Source organism: Triturus cristatus, chromosome 1_1, assembly GCF_964204655.1.
Source record: "Triturus cristatus chromosome 1_1, aTriCri1.1, whole genome shotgun sequence".
Taxonomy (NCBI): domain Eukaryota; kingdom Metazoa; phylum Chordata; class Amphibia; order Caudata; family Salamandridae; genus Triturus; species Triturus cristatus.
In genome coordinates, this window is record NC_140579.1 from 133,702,813 (window position 1) to 133,722,602 (window position 19,790).

The 19,790-nt window shown below is 45.1% G+C and overlaps 1 protein-coding gene across 2 annotated transcripts in view; it reads left to right on the forward strand.

Moving 5' to 3' along the window:
* The first annotated feature begins 383 nt into the window (after positions 1 to 383).
* SGCA (sarcoglycan alpha) overlaps positions 384 to 19,790 on the forward strand; it is a 133,859-nt gene continuing 114,452 nt past the window's right edge. For both annotated transcript variants that reach the window (XM_085617319.1, XM_085617401.1), the window contains exons 1-2: positions 384 to 537; positions 7,363 to 7,485. In XM_085617319.1, the coding sequence (XP_085473445.1) occupies positions 501 to 537; positions 7,363 to 7,485 (160 nt within the window). In that variant the 5' untranslated portion in view covers positions 384 to 500. The remainder of the gene's footprint in view (positions 538 to 7,362; positions 7,486 to 19,790) is intronic.

The following is a 19,790-nucleotide window of genomic DNA, read 5'->3' on the forward strand; positions in this document are numbered from 1 at the left end:
CATGCGCTGGCTCAGGCGAGACCTAAAAACCGGGAGGTCTGGTCACCCTACCTTTGACCTTTGAGGCCCGAAAATAGAGCCCCCTAGAGCCCCCTTTCGAGGGCCACCCCAAAAAACTGGGGGTGCTCAGACCCCCACAGACCCCCCCACACACACACACTTAAAGCCCTGCTGACGGGTGTTGGGAGGTTCCCAGCAGATGCTCTGGTGCAGGGGTAGTTGGGCAACCTCCCCACTGTGCCCCACAGTGCCCCCTTCCTCACCCCAAAACAGTAAATATTCACGGAGTTTACGTTTAGGTGGAGGTGGCGACGCCCAAGAGACGCGAATAAACGAGACGCCCGCGACTAGAATGAAAGGCCCCAGAGGGTCATTCAGGACAGACATCGCTCTGGGAGTCAGTCAGCTGAAAACTTCCTGGACCACGGCCCCCGGCCCCCGGCTGTCCCTGTCACTCAGACCCTGTCCCATGCACAGCCGCTCTCACCGCTCCACGAAAGATGCCAGCTCCGAGGCTGTGGGCGCCCATCCTGGCAGGCAAGTACCCCGAGTAGCCCCGGGTTTAGTACGGATTGTGAGCCCCTTGCTCTCCTTTACATTGACACCCACACCCCTGCTCTCTGCCCCCCCCCCCCCCCCCCCCCAAGAACTCAGCGGCGAAGGGCGAAAACATGAAACTTTCATATGCGAGCAGTCTGCCAACATCTAAATAAAGCCCCGGTATGTGACCGCAGGGCGCGAGACGCGGCTCCTCGGCCACACAGGCGACGCTCAATCGATGTCATGGCTTCTCTCCGACTTTCCTTCTTTCTAAGCCCTCGAAATGCAATGAAAAGAGTGCGAGAATCGTCCCCCGGAGTTCTATGGGGTGGGGCCACTGGGTGTGGGGCTACGGGCGGGGCCACTGGGTGTGGGGAAGGGGTCTGAGACATGGCCTAAAAGAACAACAAATATAATCTGCGATTGTTTTATTTGCCTGACGTCTGCATGTAACTGAATATAAAGTGAACACTTTCAACAAAACATAAACTCGATGTAAGCTGATCTTTGGGCATTGCAGTAGGAAAGCTCAGTTGGTTAATGCCATCACTTCAGATATCTGTGGGTCTAACAGGAGGTTCACAGTTTTTTTAATGTATTTATTTAATTTAAAAAACGTTTTATATAGCGCTAGCTCGACCCGTAGGTATAAGAGCGCTTTGCATACACACTGTAAAAAACAGAAGAACATTGCATTACATAGTAGGAAAGCAGTATGGAAGCAAAACAGAGATTAAGAAATACAACATGAAAAATAGGTAAACGGGGCAGGGGAGGGTGAGAAAACAAACGAAGGTGGTTAACACAGTCCGATCACCAATTATCTTTGAATGTCACGCTAGAGAGGAGTCAACTCGGATATTGGAGTCAACTCGGGTATTGAAGTCTAGGTTAGTTGACGTTGCTCAGGAAAGTATTTGTTAACGAATAAGGTTTGAATCCTGGTTGGTGTACTAGGGAATAGTGACACGTCTTCATAGTGCTACAAGGTGTCAGCCTGTGACACAAAGCACTATGAATATGTAAGTAATTAAATTTTTTTTTAAAATACACTCAGTATAAGATACGTTGCCACACTTAAAAAAATATATGACTCTCAGTATAAGATAGGCTTCACTCAATATAGGATAGACTTTCCCAAATTTGCAAAATGGTTCAGTGCCTAGAGTGCTTTCAAAAATAATACTTTTAGGTATATGTACTCAGACCATGTCTAGTACCCACCCTTGTTCAATAGGTTTTCGTTAGAAGGATCTATTCCAGAACTGGTAAGAACCTTACAGTACCTCTGAAAAAGAATAACTCGTTGTCACAAGGAAGTATGGGAGGATGCCATCAATTAAAGCCATGTACAAGCTCCCAGGTTTTCAGCACACATTTACATGTTTTTCAGGTAACAGACACCCTGGAGAGTAGGCGTCTTTCTTCTTTAGCTGGTTGTCCCTTCTCGCACTTCTGTGTAAAGGAGACACTCTCCCTCCCTTTCAGACGTAGGCACCTCAAGGTCAGTGGTAACCATCTGGGAACAGGTATTTTGCAACAAAAAATGGGAGAACTGTTTTGCTAAAATTAATAAAGCTTGGGAACTTGTTCCAAATAGATCCCACCTCACTTTGGCCTCTGTTCTTTCTTCATTTCCGCACTCACAGCCTACCGTTGCCCCTCTCTGTTTTATTTTCACATCCCACAGATATGCCTTTTTCCACTTTGTGAGAACCCCTTTCAGAGGGTCACAGGCCACACAGGGGCTACTGAGCCCAACCATGGTGTTTGGGGCCTTCTACTCTTGATGACTTGGGGCCCAACCTTTTATGGATCCCGAGCAGCTGGGCCAGGAGCCCAACCTTTTATGGATCCCGAGCAGCTGTGCCAGGGGCCCAACCTTTTATGGATCCCGAGCAGCTGTGCCAGGGGCCCAACTTTTTATGGATCCCGAGCAGCTGGGCCAGGAGCCCAACCTTTTATGGATCCCGAGCAGCTGGGCCAGGAGCCCAACCTTTTATGGATTCCGAGCAGCTGGGCCAGGGGCCCAACCTTTTATGGATCCTGAGCAGCGGGGCCAGGGGCCCAACCTTTTATGGACCCTGAGCAGCGGGGCCAGGGGCCCAACCTTTTATGGATCCTGAGTAGCTGGGCCAAGTACCTCTTCTGCACTTGACTCTCAGTGGTAGCCGTGGTTGAGCAGTCAAAGGCTCCCTCGGGGTGGAGGCGAGTGTAGATACAGGTTAGGGAACACGACTCATAACTCAAAATGTACTTAGCAATGTCAATAAATCAATGTCCAATCAAATACTTGTTTTCATATTAAAAAGGAGTATTTTATTTCTAACTCTATGCATCCAAAGAAGTAATATGACATTTGGGAGCAATAACACAATCCCCTTTTGATCGGGGCTCTAGTGTTTAGCTGGCAAATGCCTGTACCACTTTCTTCCCTGTAATATGGTCAGGGTTATTCCCCATTCACTGGTGGCCGCATCCAGAGAATGCTCACTAGAAGGGTTACTCAAGAGTCCACTCTGACGCTTAAGAAACAGTCAATAGTGTCTACGGTGCCGCCGAACCTCTAGCAGCGAGTTTTCGGGGCCCGGCAGTTCCGGATCAAGTCTGATCATCCCGAGCAGCAAGGATGTGTTCAACAGTTCAGCGGGTGCCCCAATCGTGGGCACTTGCAATGCTGCAGTCCTGTTCAGTCGAGTCTCTCTGTATGTGGGACACATGGCGGCACCTGGCAGACACAGGCCCTCCCTGAGCTGCGAAGCGGCTCCAACAGAGATCAGAGGTGCTTCTGGCTTCTGTTGGTACAGTAGGTTCAGTGCTTCCTCACATTAGAGTGTTGATCCTCATGCTCTCGACCGAGTCCTGGTGATAGAGTGATGTTCTCTCAACATACTTCGGACTCCATGGCACAGGTCAGGGGCATGCCTTGATCCTTTTTTGTCACCTGCACGTTGCAGCTTCAGTTTTCCGGGCAAAGGTATGACCTTAGCAGTACCTGGTACCGGCAGCCCCTACTGGTTTAAGGGGTTGCCGCAGGACCTTCTGCAATGTGTCCGTCTTTAATGCAGACCTGGTATACGTGGTCATCGCATAGGCCCGCACGTGTCTTGGCACTTTGTCTGCAATAATTACTTTCACAGTGGCCCCTCCTGGCATATTGGGTCAACGCAACAAGGCAGTACTTGATTAATGGCGAAGCACAACGGCCCTCTCCTGACATACGAGGGTTGCCAAGTCGATCCTGCACATCGGCGATGACCCGTTCAATGCACAGCCATCTCCTCACATCTCGCACCAGGAGTCCTCTCGGCACGGCTCCCCACTGGCCCTTGCTCCCTCTAATGCTCTCCTCTTCCTCACTGGTCTTGGCAAGCAGGCAGGTGCTCCAGGCTCCAGAGCAGGTGGTCTTGGTTTCCTTGGGTGATGTCCCCTCACACAGCAGAGTGACTATCACGCCTTGGCCCCCACTCCTGGTCATAGCAGAGGTCCTGCAGAGATTCACTAACACACCACAGAGAGTTCAAGAAGTTACATAAGGCTTTCACATGTACTTCCATGTAAGGCAAACTACTACACTAAAGAATGGGAAGGACCAGACATTTATTCCCAATTGTCTATGGTACCAACTCTTGCAGGAAAATTAATAATATTTAGAAAAAAACCTCACCCACCACATGGTGGCATGCTTAATCATCGGTGCTTTTCTCACCTTGGTAGGACAATGCCACCAGGGTAGTCTCAACCCTTTACGGGAGCTCTTAAATATTAGATTTTCTGAACAATTTCTGGGGTCCAGATAAAGTGTACAAAATGGTTATGGGTATTCCCTAATTATCTTTATTTGTTGGGAACCCATGCGTTGATCACAACCTAAACCATGGATGTATTCATTGCATTCTGAGCATGCTCTCAGTGGATTCAAGTCTTAAGTTGGAAAGAAGGGTAAAGCTGAACCAAACTTATGGAAAGTTTCCCATCACACCTTAATGCCACCTACAATGACCCCTCTTCCAATTTGGGCTGCTGTATCGTGACTAAATAGCATGACTTGAGCACAAGAAATAAATCAGTGCAGTGCAATCCAAACTGTCTATAAATAAAATATGTCTCTTCTAGCTCCTAGGATAACTTAACCTTGGTCCATATCTCAGAATCACCTTTGATTGGATTGCACTGCAGAAAAGGGCTTAGTTGCTGATTGACAACAAAGGGCAGCAACTAGGGAGACTTTCTTAGATCAGATCATTGGGCCGTAAGTAGGGGTACAGGGGTGTCTGGATAAGGGAGCACTAAAATATCATGTAGGAACCAGATGTTTGTTTGATTGTAAGAATACCTGTCCTTCATATATATAGTCAAGGACCCTTGGCCCATATTCCTCTTTTCATAGAGGCGCAGCTTTCCCTGAACACATTCAAGTCTTTATATCCCAATGCGTGTCTCCTGATCAGTGCATGTCTTATGTTCTTTTCATATATTTAACATGAATTGATTGATTGATGCTGATTTTGCTTGCAATCTGATCAATAATCAATGTAAACCCACAAATACACGTAAAAGCCTACTGAAGGCACAGTGAATATAACTTAGTTGTAAAGGACAGCGGCTATTAGACAAGCTTTTATCTATGGACAGATATATATATTCTCTAAAGGAGGGCATGAAAATGTGAAAAATATTGACATCATTATATTTTGCTGTGACCATATCATGCACAAATAAAATTAGCTAATCGTTTGGCCATCTCTTGCAATCCTATCTGAATTAGTTAATGGGGGGCCCATATTCCACACCAATGAAAAGCCTTAATAAAATACCCATACTGCACACCAATGTTAGCGCTTGTTAATAGTGTGCCAGTACAGCTGGTTATTGGTGTTCCTGTATCATGCATCGATATCCAGTAGTAAAGTTAGGATTTTGTCTTAAGTTTGTTTAAAGTTTTGGTCTTAAGACAAAATCCTAACTTAAGTTTAACTTAAGTTAGGATTTTGTCTTAAGACCAAAACTTAAGAAAAACTTAAGACAAAATCCTAACTTTACTACTACTAATGCCTTTTGTTAATACCGAAAGTCGTAAAGTTAGGATTTTGTCTCAGATTACTTTTGTGAATCGGGCCCAATATTCCTATGTTGTGCATTAATTTCAGAGCTAGTTACTGGTTTACCCATATTGTGCACCAATATCAGGACTGATTACTGGTGTACACATACTTTGCTAATTAATGCTGCAGTTCAATGCAGGCCGAATATCAGTGCTTACATCGTGCATCACGAATTAAAAACTGGTGAATTCACTCAATGCATATTTATTAATACTGGCTGATGGTACAACCAAGTCCAGAACCAATATAAGAGCTGATTAGTATTGTGCCCAAGTAGTGCATCAGTGGCAACGCCAGCTCATGGTACCTCCATATTTGTGCCTCAGTATTACATCTAGTTAAACGTATGACCAGAGCATGTGTCGCATTAGTGATAGGAAGGCACACATCAGTTATTAATATCAGAGGTTTGCCATTTCCTGTACCAACATCATGGTGAGACCATATTATGCACCAATATCAGCACTACTGAATGGTGTGTCCAAATCATATATCCCCATCAGAGCTGGCCACTAGTGTGACAATATCGTGAACCACAGCGAGAGCTAGTCACTAGTGTTCCAACCCCTAGACCAGTATCCTAGCTAGTTATTTAGCCTCAGCTTCAAGACCGTGCTGTGTGTTTAGTAGGTGAAAATGCCTCCTAGATAGTGGCACTAGAACAATTTTCAGAGTGGAGGTGGAGCCATCAGTGTTACGTCACTGAAGTCACAGTGATTGTGAAAACTCCTAGCTTCACACATAGAGTAGGTGTAAAAAATGAGCCACGCCCATTCAGCAGGAGAAGTGTTAAGGTATGGTATGTAGTAGGTGGTGCACTTTGAAGCACACTGTTGCAAATACATTTACAGACAACACAATCCCCATGGCCGCAAAATTTGCACAGACGTACTTTTACTGCTAAAACTAGATGGCGCACAAACAATGATGTGTGGAAATGAGGTTTTAGTGAATATTTGTCATTTGTGCAACACTGACTAAAGTATCTGGATTTGGTTTGATCCTACTAAAATGTTTGTTTCCATCACACTTCAGAATTACAAAAGAAAGAGCTACATCTGTGCTTTCCTTACTACTAATATATTCTGAAATATTTATACAGTTCACATTTTGTTGATTTAGAAAACCATGCACATCCTACAGCCTTTCCTCTCACACTCAGCAACATTGTCACATAGTTCACTTTAGAAAATCCTCTCACTTTGCAGTCAGAGAAAGAAAAGTAAACCCCAAGCTCCATGTGAAAAACAAGAAGCAGCAATGGGTCAGAAGACAAAGTCTGACATTTGGCCTCTGTGACAAGATACAAACGAAATATAAAGGCATCTAAATTGCTTGTTCATCTTCTGAGCTCCAGCATGGTTATTTTGGGGGTGCCACAGCACTGTCCCCATCACCCCTTCCACCTCCCACTCCTCTATTTCAGCACCTAGAGCAACAAACAAAGAAGAGATGGGTACAACAAGGGAACAAATGGGCTTGTGGGTAGGGGGGGGGGGGTGGAAGGTATCAACATGATACACCTGAATAGACTGTCTGATATTCTAGAATAACCTTCCCTGTATGATGAATCAAGTTATCTGAAACCTATATGCAGGTATGTTTAGTGTTTCTTCTAGCTTCATGACGGGAGTCCTTAGCCTCTATTCCCTCTTTGTACTCTGGCGTCCAGAGCTCATGGAGCAGGCTTACTGAGTGCCTCTTTTCCTACTTACAGTCCTCCATGGCAGCATCCTGTTCTTGGCCTCTGCTGACCGGCATGTCTTCCCCTCTGCTGGAATCCTCTTTGTCCATGAACTGGACAGGGCCTACTATCTGAGGGCGTTCCCTTCCAACAACGGTGAGTCTGGCGACATCCCTGTCCATAAACATGGTGGGTGGAGTAGGACGGGTTCCATGGCAAGGTATTGCTTCAAAACTACAAAATTATCGCTTTGAACTCAAAATACTTCAAAAGTGACATTTTAAATAAAAATGAAAAATATTCAACTTTTTAAAGAAACGCAAAAAACATGAAAATAGGCAAAACAGGTTTAGCAAGAGGAAAAAAAGAAGGTAGGCCGGGATTCCTCTGTGGGAAAAAATTTGGAGCGAAAGAAAAGAAAAATAACAAGAAGAGTAGTAGAAGATGAAACAAGCATAGGAACAGCCAATAGATCTCGCCTCTTGGCTTTGTAATTCTTTTTAACAATGCTGCTCAGCATCACCAAAAAGAAAATAAATGATTATTGCAATGGAGAACAGCATCAGCAAAATAAAAAAACACACAGCATGATGATACTTAGGAGCACATGCCTCCCAAACATTTTGTTTTTTAGGTCTCGCCTGGCGTTGGAGCGCGCATGGCTCCTCGCCTGCGAGAGCTATAGTAGAGAAGTCAGTTTCGAGAAGGGGACTCGAGCCCCGCCCCTCATTTCCATTGGGTAGCGTCAGCGTTTATTGTAAACGCTGGCTTCCCATTGGAAAGGAGGGTTTTTCGCTGCTTTCCTTTCGCTTTTTGCCGGACTGGCTCACCTGATTCACGGCTGTCGTGAAGACTTTTCTTATCTGCTTGTTTATTTAACAAGCAGATAAGAAAAGTCTTCACACAGCTGTGACTCAGGCATGGAGCTCAGAGGCGCACGGGTCACGGGGAGGACAAGGCAATGGTGAATGATAGCTTAGAAAGTGGACTAGATATGGCTCACAAAAGGAGAAGTCCATGCATAGCCGCTAAGTGGCCGCATGTAATTTGAGACAACCTGAATGTTTTTTTTTTTAGTAATGTCGCTTTACTTTGCGAGACCTGTAGTTTGACTTTCCTGTTTCACATAAATACTTGAAGATTTCGGAAAAACTCTTGGACTAGCTAAATATGTCAGGTACGGACAGATTTTGGCCATTTGCACATAAATTATTCACCGCCCGGGGAAATATCCTTTCACATCATTCTGCCGTCACTATTCTAAATGTTAACAATAACATGTATTCTATTAATTAGACTAAGTAACAGTTATTGAAATCAACAACTATGAACATAGCAAATATGCTCTCGGGTGATTATTGCGCTATACAAATTAACATGAGACCGTGTTCACTCTCTCTTTGCAAAGTAATGTTGTTTGTATAGTCACTATGTCTTGCATGCTAGTCTTTTAAACTTTTTCGAGACTGGCTGCGTGGCCCCTGCTGTGTGGAATTCACCCGTTACTGTTGTTCTAAACCACTGAAGGCCAGAAGAAGCCAGCAAATAATTGTTTGTTTACCTGGATTGACAGGAAGCGTACTTAGGGAGGGACAAGCAGGGGTTATCCCTGTCTTGAACAGATCTTTCCTCATAGTGTACGACCACCCTCCATAGAACGCACATTCCCCCGAGAACTGGGATTCTCATTGGTCGAATTCCAAATCTAGTCCCGCCCTCGAAACACACTTCCGTGCTCGGGCTCGTGAATCGTGATCGTGGACAGTGGCTGTCTGAGAGCTTGCCGGAAACCAGAGTTAGCTGATGGGAGAGGCTTCACTCCCGTTAGGAGCAGCGAAGGCACCGCTGCAGCCCGGTTGCTTTGTCTGAGCACATGGCGGGGAGATGGGTGTTGGTCAGGGTCAGCAGGGATGACTTAAACCCATTAAATGAAGAAATGGATACTGAATGATCGGTACATAAAACAATGTCTTTGGCAACTCAGTTTTACATTGCCAAGTATTACTGAACTTCACTTCGTCGGCTTACGTTTTATCCAGTGCTACTGGATGCACGAAAAGAACTGGAACTTTAATAGATTAATTCTGATTTGTAGGATGCGCTGGAAATGTAAAAAAAAAACAAACCCAGAGATCCCACAAATTGGAGTTAAAATGGTGGGGCCGAACGAGGAGAGTGATGTATTTGCTGGAGAGGTCTTTCTGCGATTTAGTCACAGGTTTGCTTCATCATAAAATACCACTGAGAGCTAATTTGCCTTCTGCAAATCAGTTTACAGCATGTAGGCCGCATATTTGTATTTTATGTAACAGCTCTGCAGTTACTGCTACACTTGGAGAGACGTTTGCAAACTGGAAAGCATAAGTTTAGGACCATGCTGTTTTTGGTCAATGTTTGTTATTCTAAACTGGCTAAACAGGACCCCTTCCGGGAAGTAATAAACACTTACTGGTAAGTTTATATAAAAGGTTATCAGTGTAATTATTTATCTAGACCGATATATCTGACATTCTTACAGTGCATGGATACCTCTCACATAGTCACACTACGATTGGAAAAGTAAACAAGCATTTGCAATGCAATAAGTCTCGGAGTTACGCGAGTTTAAGCTATTGGCATTGTAAATTACAATGCCTTTAATTTATGTTTTTAAAAAGAAAACAAAAATGAAAGGCATTGTTATTTGCAATGCCAATAGCTCAAACTTGCGTCAATGCGAGACCTATTGCATTGTAAATGCTTGTTTTAAATGGAGGGGCGAGGGGAAAGAACAGAGGAATGGCTGGTGGGGGAATGATGTGAAAGCAGCAAATGGCTGTGAGCAGGGCGAGTGGGAAGCCAATGGATAAGCCTCTTGGGCGTCTGGGGAGGGGGTCGGAAGCCAGGATAATAAACAAAGACCGAGTGGGATGGGGCGGAGTAAGCAACACATGAGCAGGAGAGGGGAAGCTAGGCAAAGCTATCAATACATCCCCAGGTGTAGTGTCACTGGGGTTCCTGGTGTGAATGGCCCTTTGTACCCTTTTAAGGTTGTGTTCCAGTCCTCAAACCGGAGCTCGAGGTACCATTTCCCTTTCTTGCATTAGGGCATATAGCACTATTGCAATGGCACTTGGTGAGGGGAGGGAACAACCCGCAGAGAGCATGAGACAAGGAAGAAGCAGAAAACAAGAGCAAGAAAATAAATTCACTTCCATGGAGTGCTGATAGCAAAAGAAAAAAAAGTAGTTCCATGAATGTAAACAGTGGAAAGATATAAGTAATCTCTTTGAAAGTATGGGAAAAGAACCATGCTCCAGTTGAGTGACAAACATACGAATGGGAGATAAAGATATTATATATGGAGCAAGCAAATGAGATTGGCAAGAAAGCCAACCACAAAGCCAACCATAAGCAATGGACTGACTCAAAGCCCACTTTCAGGACTGGTGTAGTACACAATAGGTGTTTGACAACATACAACTAAAAGCTGTCTGCAGCGAGGCTTAACATTTGAAAGGAGGTGAGGTCAAACGAGAGGAAACAATGAGGGTACAGTGGGTTAGGAAAAAGAGAAGGACATTAGAAAAAGACAAACAAAAGGAAAACAGAGAGTACAGAGAAATCAATCATCTGAAGTTATAAAAAAGAATGAAACACAAAGTAAATTAAAAAATGAGAAGTAAAGGGAAGTTACAAGATGCATCTGGATTGTAAAATTCATGGGAATTTCGCTGGAATATCAAGACTTGTGATCTATTACGTGGACATGTGTCCTGCTTAAAGCAGGCAGAATTTCTGGGTGAAAGACCACGTGCTGTATTTCAGACTTCTGGATGCAGGAACACCGATGTGGTACCCCTGATAACTTGTGATGGGTCCTTAGTGTTGAAAATCCTCAAGTACGACATCTTGTGATCGGGAGGCTTGATATGCACCTGATATGATTTCATAGACATGTAAGCACACTTGGGTCCTCATAGACTATCAGAGATCTATATCGCATAGTAAGGGATGTCTGTATCTGAAAGTCCGCTCATCTGTCTTCAGTGTTAACGCACAGGTACACACTATACACCAATGGAATAGATCAGGTAATCGAAATCAGAATGGATATCTTTGGTGCCTTGCATCACCCATGAGCAGAGGCAATACCCACAGGCACACTAACCAGTGGAATTTTGATTAACTATTTATAAATTGAATTACATTGATGAGTGCACAGGTTTCCTTCTAATTATTTCTGTACTATGGCACTCATGGGATTGCCGTAAAGGGACTCTCTATATTAGGGAACTCATGAAATCAGAAAGGCCATTGTTATAAACTGTCCTACTAATAGACTGATTTGAACTACGGAACCTCAACAGGCTATTGCGAGGTATCGAGGAGTTCTTTGATGATCGAGAGATACGAAAACACACGTTGAGTTTTTCTATTCACGGAAATTCAGAAAAGGCTTCCAATATACTCATTGCATACGTTTGGAAATTAAGCACCACCTTGTAATATTTTTTCAGTGCAAATTTCCATTTCTTTAGAGTAGAATTAAAATGATATTAGTGGTATGCTGGAAACTTACAGAACGCAAATATCCAGCACAGAGATGATGAATTCCCTGTTACTGAGTTTTTGTCTTATCAGATGCACAAGTGTTGACGATGTATGTTTTTCATAATAGAGAATTAGAAATCTGTGCCTTGTATGTCCGAAACACATCAATTACCCTTTATAAATACACTAGCCAACTTATTGAATGACTGACAACTTTCAGCCTTCCCTACACACAAGCCAGTTCTTCTTTTGCCACACATGTACACACAAACACACACTATCACACTAATATCGTAATATGAGTCTTTTTCATACAAAACAGCTGCAAATTAAAAATGCTGTTTTTGAAGTAAATCTGCAACGCTGCTAAAGACATTGTGACGTCAGAAACCATCAGAAAATAATTCCTTTTTTTAGCAAGTTCCATCAGCAATCAGATCAAACCAACCAAAGAACAGCTGGGCAGTGGCGGCTGGTGGATCTTGAAAGTAGTTAGGCAAAAAATTGTATCGTAGTATAATGAGCGAACCCGAACTGCAAAAGGAGGGTGCAGGGGGGTTTCCCCCCCCCCCCGCAAGAACATTTTGGAAAAAATCGATTCAAATGGTGGGTTTTTACACCACATATTTACTGCAAATTGTTGCAAAGAGGGGATCTAAATATTGCATTTTAAAGCACAAGTGTGAAGAAAATATTAGAAACAAATCAAAAATGTGCTCCATCCTCGAACTGGTCTGCTTGCAAAATGACCCCCAAGCCAAGCACACACAACCAATGGAAACAGGGCCTCTAAGTGTTTTCTACCTGTAACACATCTCTGCCTCTGTACTGTATTGGTTGATGAAGTCATCAAGGCTCACACCCTTGGTAACACTGTACATTGCGAATACTTTAAAAATGAGATGGCGAAAGAGATCCATCCCAGCATTGCAGTTAATCCTTGATTTTTTTAGTATTAGCCAGGCAAACAGAAATTATATTTCAGCAAACTGTGGGATTTTTAGATGATAACTCCCTCCACATGTACCTTAGCACACTATCACAGGTGCAGCGAGCGTATGTTCTCACAAGGGTCAGAGCCAAGAAAGGACGATCCCGCCAACGCCTCTTGACTCGAGGCAGTCCAGTTCGGTCCTGGTGACGTCTGCGTCACTGTCTGTACAAGTCCACAGCACAGTCAGAAACTAGTATTCCTGTCTGTGTGGTTACACGGATCGATTTCCATGCACTTATTGATAAGCATTCCTTTTATTTAAATGTGTTATTTACCTCTTAGTACTGATTGATCATACTGCTTCGAAGCAATCTTCTAGGAGCAGATACCGGACATGAGAGTGTGGGACGAGAACTGCACTATTATCATTTCCAACATCACTGCTTCTTAGATACTCAAACATATACCAATAGAAGCTTTGTTAATCAAAACTGTTTCAGTGTGTGCCTTAGAGTTCACAGCCCGAGAGTGAACTCTAGTGCCTCTCAGCTCTTTAATATTCAAAAACACTGTGAAAGTGTAGATTTGACATCGATTAAGAGATTTCATATGATAATGACATAGTTAGCTGCTTATTCAATATAACCAGAGAACTTCATAACCCCCAAACACACAACGCACCGACTCACCTGTAAGCATTGTATTTTTATTTACTTTTGCCTTCTCAATATTTTTGCAAGCGTGTACCTCCTTCACACACAGAGATTCCGAATCACAGTTGAATCTGGAATAAGTAACTATTGCTCAGTATGTTCAGCAGAGAGGCCAAGGATTGGATGACCAAGTATTCTGAGCACCTTTTTGACCCACTGACAGGCACTGGGTGAAATTTGTGCTGCCTTCAGCCTCTAAAGGTCTCAATGGTCTCCCATTAAAAATGCCTTAAGTTGACTCCGTTCAAAGTATGAACTGTACAAGAGAAATATGCTACACAAAAAATGCACAACTACAACATCTTGGAATTGGATGCTCATTTTTATAACAATTCAGCAGTCAGTTGCTGTTTTATGTAGACTCTTTCAGATCAGGGCTGGGTTTCCTTTGTAAGAGCCTTCGATCCTGTAAAGTGGATTGCTCTGAAGGATATGGCATTTAAAACACAGCTGTATGGTGGGTACATCATGACACACTGAGCCCTACTTATTGCAGCTCACAGTAGCATAAAATGGTTGGTGCCTTTGGGCAGTTAAAGAGAAGGCTTTTGACTCTAAGCCCCTCTCCTCTATCCTCTGCCCCTGTTCTTAATTTGTAAAGAAATAGGTGCCAGGGCCCTCATCATGAGGCCACTGCAGCGTACACCACCCATTGCCTCTGCTAACGCTAACAGTAACAGTACCAAACGAGCTGCTAACCATCTTACTCCTACAAGTGTGACAGTTCAGACTATTCCAGGTCCCCAAAGCTATGAGATTAGAAAGGGTGGCAGGTATTAGTCATTTTTAGGTCTCGCCTAGCAATGCAGCGCATGTGCGTTGTTCACTTTGGCGAGATCTATTGTTGTAGGTTTCTTGGCCGAAGGGAGACAGGACATGTGCGCGCCTGGACAGGCGATGAAACGCGTACTGCTCGCAGCATTCAGACAAGTGAAAGTGAACGCGCCATAAACGAAGAAAGACTGTTACTAGCTTAACCCACTTGGGGGTACTGTTGAACATAAAAAAGCCTCAAAGTATTTTCAAGTGGGAAATCCATTTAAAGAGTAACACCCCCGTACAGTTTTGTACGATTTATATAGTTCAAACTCAAGCTGAAGGTATAGGAGTGCTGTATGAGCACCAGTTACGTTACCCAAGGTCACATTTATTTTCTTTTGTACTTGTTAGGCAGCTGAATACTCTGCACGAGGTTATGGTCTAACTACATAGCAGATGGGTAATGTGCACTTAAATTACTGACCTGTATACTTTACCATGCATAATGGCAACTCGCCATTGCATTACAATATTACTACTGGCCATATTACGAGTATTAGGTAAACATCAAAAGGTCCTTGTCTCAAATGTTCTGCCCGCGTTCATGTCGCATATAAAATGAATTCCCACAATACAGCTTTGAAGATACTTTCATTTCCAGAGAGCTTAAAATGGTGCGCCTTCCCAAAACTTATTTTGTAATTTTACCTTCTTAAAAGTTAAACAACGAAAGCAACCCGAAAAATACATGAATTGCATGAGTTAGGCTTCCCAGCTTTCCACAAGAAACAACCATTAACAATGCATTAGGTCACGCGTTTTAAAAACATAAATAAAAGGCATTGTCATTTACAATGCCAATAGCTTAAACTCGCATAAATGCGAGACCTATTGCATTGCAAATGCTTGTTAACTGTATAATGAATTAGTAAACAACTGTTGTCTTGCTCACTCTAAATCAGGCAAACAGCTCACTATGTGGCGGACTGTCATAGATGCCCGTGCTACCAATTTAGTGCCGGTGCTGAGCACCAAAAACCACCGGCTCAAATTAAGCACTGTCTGCCCCTAAGCAGCACGCGCATTCAACCAGTGCCAAAATCACATGTCACTTGTTTCTGGAAACAGTCATTACTGTATCCAGCTGTGCAGTACAGCACTCATCTGTCAGTACTGCAGCGGCTTCTGTGATCATGTGCAATTTTATCACCATTATTAGGCAGTTTCACTTAAGTAAACTCTTCACGTTCCACCAACCAAACCTTATTTTCAGAAACACATGAAGAACATCACGGTCAGCCTCAGACTGTCTGGAACACAAAATACGCTCCAGCACGGGCACCTAAATAAAAGCAGGCCCTAGATAACTACAAACCAGCCCACGTGATGACATTTGCAAATCAGGGCAAATTTAAACTTGTGAAGACATGGTGATGGTGTATAGTTATCTTACAGTACCTTAGACAGCATGCATTTGTGTTTTTGCTGTAGTGAATATCTGCGGTAATATGATCAGACAAAGCAACAGTAAACATGAACCCAGGCAGCAGCAGAACACAAAACAGGTCAACATACAGCCACAAAAAAACTGGCCCACACACTGAGCTGTTGGACCATCCCAACGAGCACTGGCAGATTGCTGCTAGTCCGACCCTGCAGAAAGAACACCGATCAGGCCCAGTCTCACCCAGAAATCAAACTTGCACATACATTCTAAGACATCTGAGCACTTCGACGCCTGGACAGGCACAGTCCTACTCTCACCCAGAAATCAAGCTCACACACGCACATACACTCTAAGACATCTAGGCACTTCGACGTCTGGACAGACCCAGTCTCACTCTCACCCAGAAATCACACTCACACACACTCAAAGACATTTGAGCACTTCGACATCTGGACAGGCCCAGTCTCACTCTCACCCAGAAATCAATCTCACACACACTCAAAGACATCTGGGCACTTCGACTTCTGGACAGGCCCAGTCCTACTCTCACCCAGAAATCAAACTCACACACGCACACACACTCTAAGACATCTGGGCACTTCGACGTCTGGACAGGCCCAGTCTCACTCTCACCCAGAAATCACACTCACACACACTCAAAGACATCTGAGCACTTCGACGTCTGGACAGGCCCAGTCTCACTCTCACCCAGAAATCAAACTCACGCACGCACACACACTGTAAGACATCTGAGCACTTCGACGCCTGGACAGGCCCAGTCTCACTCTCACCCAGAAATCAAACTCACGCACGCACACACACTCTAAGACATCTGGGCACTTCGACGACTGGACAGGCCCAGTCTCACTCTCACCCAGAAATCACACTCACACACACTCTAAGACATCTGAGCACTTCGACGTCTGGACAGGCCCAGTCCTACTCTCACCCAGAAATCAAACTCACGCACGCACACACACTCTAAGACATCTGAGCACTTAGACGCCTGGACAGGCCCAGTCCCACTCTCACCCAGAAATCAAACTCACACACACTCTAAGACATCTGAGCACTTCGACGCCTGGACAGGCCCAGTCTCACTCTCACCCAGAAATCAAACTTACACACACTCTAAGCAGGGCCGTTTCTAGGTGTTTTGCCGCCCTAGGCGAGAATTGAAAAATGCTGCCCCCTCCCTTTTACTACGCCGGAGTCACATAACAGGCTAATATTGAAAATCGTCACCCTGCAGTGTTAATTATACATAAAAATCAATATGAAGACCTCCACGGTATAGTGTCAAGTACCCCATCAACTCAGTCAGCAATAAAGATTATTAAGCGTGTGCAAGAAGGCACGTCATCGTAATGCTAACACTGTGTACAGAGCACAGCTGACCACGTTCCCGAGGTTAAAGCAATTTTAATGTATGGATGTTTACTCTCCTTTGCACCGTCTGCTCATATAATGCAACATTCATGCCCTGAAGTGTGTCACTCCATCATGCTACCTTCACATTTCCTGGTGCTGTGGCGCTTGTTCGATCGTGCATGTACACTACAGAATGGTGTATTGTGTCAAAATTCACTGTGGTGTTGGAGGAAAGAGATGAATGCAGGAGGGAAGGAGAAATTGAACTGACACGAGAAGTCCCTTTCCGTTCCTGAGCAGCCAAAACATGAAATACCATTAACAAGATGCATTGGAACAGTAACTACAGTGTGTGTGTGTGTGTGCATCAGAGCAGCGCGACAAAAAGCAAGCATGCTCTCTCACAGTACATGTGCATTTTATTTGTATTTCCCTTTGCAGCAATTGGATATTAGCGTGACTAGGGTATGGCATCTTCTTGTGAAAGCAAAGAAAACGGGCCCACACCCTCCGGCTTTGAAGCAAAACAACTGTAATTAGAAAGCAGTGAACTTCTTACACATTGTACCCGCTGCAGTATTTACAGCTACTTACCTGGCTTCTTCCTCAGACTTTCCATAGATTTTGTGACGAAAGTTCTTTGTCAAAATAAAAATCTTTAAAAGAAATGCTAAAGCCAAGTTATGGCAAATTTCGGGATTCCTAACTGCTAAGTGGTAAGTGTGGAAAAAAAATGTTGTGTGTGGAATTCTCACCTGTGGATCAGCAGTGACTGGGCAGGAAGGTTACAGCAGAGAACCCCTTCAGCAGACAGGTTCCTCCTGGCTGTTCTGCTGTATGTATAATGCCTCAATGAAGAGAGAGCCGGCGCAGCCGGAAATAAATCCAAACCACTGATAGGGATTGTGTGCGCGCGCGCGTGTGGGCTTCGGTGTCAGGAAAAGAGTTTGTGTATGTGTGGGGGTGTGCGCGTGTGTGTGGGGGTGTACCCGTGAATGTGTGCTTAGGGGTCTACAGAAAGGTTGTGTGCGTGTGATTTGCTTAGGTGTCTCTGTGGGGAGTCGTGTGTGTTTGTGTATATGTGGAAGCATGCTTGTATGTGTGGAAGGCTGTTTGCGTGCATATGTGCGTGCACATGGGCAAGGGTTGTGTGTACGGGACAGTTGTGTGAGAAGGGTTGTGTGTACGTGTTGGAGACAGTATGTGTAGAATTGCTCGCGTGTACAATGTGGTGCTTCTGTGTTTATGTGTGTGGTGCGTGTTTGTGAAGTCTGTTAGGGGTTTATGGCGAAAGAAATACATTTAAAAAAGAAGCCGGTGGTGGAAGGGATTACTCGAAGTTGAAGTGGGCAGTTCTCCTTCCAAAAAGAGCTGCTTCAACAAACACATTTTCAAATAAATAAGAGTTAATATAAACTAAATTGGCGGTACCGGCAAATGAACTCAAAAGCGGGTTAAACCTGCAGCTCTTACATGCTGTGCGACGCGAGGGCCTGCGTTCCTATGCCGGAAAAAGCACACCTTGCCTTCCTTGAACGACAAGCCCGTCGGAAGGCTGATATTCCGGACTGAACAGAGGGACAGACCCTGCAGAGGTCCGATTCCGACAGGGTCGAGTTGTCAAGAGCGAAATCGGAAGTGTAGCGCTCTAGTGCTCCGAGGGTCGCAGGTTGAGCCCCGGAAGCACGTCGCACCATGTATCACTTTCTGGCCAGGCGTGGCCAGAAAGCTTTAAATAAAGGGACCGAAGTGGCACGGCACTTCCGGTCCACACCAGCATAGCACCGGTGTGCGTGTCAGTTATTGCATCCGTCATACCGCGCTGCGCAGCGGGGTCACCCGAGCCTGAGGTCCTCACACTGGCGACGAGGATGGGATGCTCGCAAGTCAAACGGCACCAGCGGAAGGAATGACCGGCTCAGGCACCAAATGACCCGGTTGCCCCAGCAGTAGCGACTCACCGATAAGCAGCGTGACCACAGAGCTGCGTGAGGCACCGGCAGTAGCCGCAGCAGGAAGGCCCAAGGCAGCGACGCTCGCCGGAGGACAACCACGCAGCGGGCCCAGAGGTGCGCGCATGCGCAGAGAGAGAGCGAGAGGCGTCGTCACAAGAGAAAGCACGAGGCCTAGCGAGTCGAGCGAGCGCTACAGGCTCAACGAAGCGGCCGAACAAACAAACACGAGCAACGACGACACGCACGGACGAAACACACCAAGATACCTCCCAGCACCAGAATGGACACCAATTCAGGAGGCGCGTCAGGAGGAACCGGCCAAGCTCAACAAGGGACATCACAGGCGCCAGCTCAACGAGCAGTACCACAGGCGCCAGTAGCAAACCCCGGAACACCGCAGCCAGTACCATCAGTCCACTCACAGATCCAAGCCCTGCCCCCCTTCAGCGAACTGATAGACCCCGGGACGGCAGCTCCACGATGGGCCATATGGCTAGGGCAGCTCAATAACTACTTCACTGCCACCAGGGAAAAAGATAACGAGGTTAAGAGATCCCTGTTGCTACACTTTGGGGGCACGGAACTGTACAAATTATTCAAGCACCTCCCGGACACGGGAGATGACGATGATTACGACGGGGCGGTCAACGCGCTGAACGCACACTTCGACCCCCAGCTAAACCCGCACTACGAGCGATTCAAATTTCGTCAATCTAAGCAAAGAGAAGGTGAGACCATGGACGCGTTCC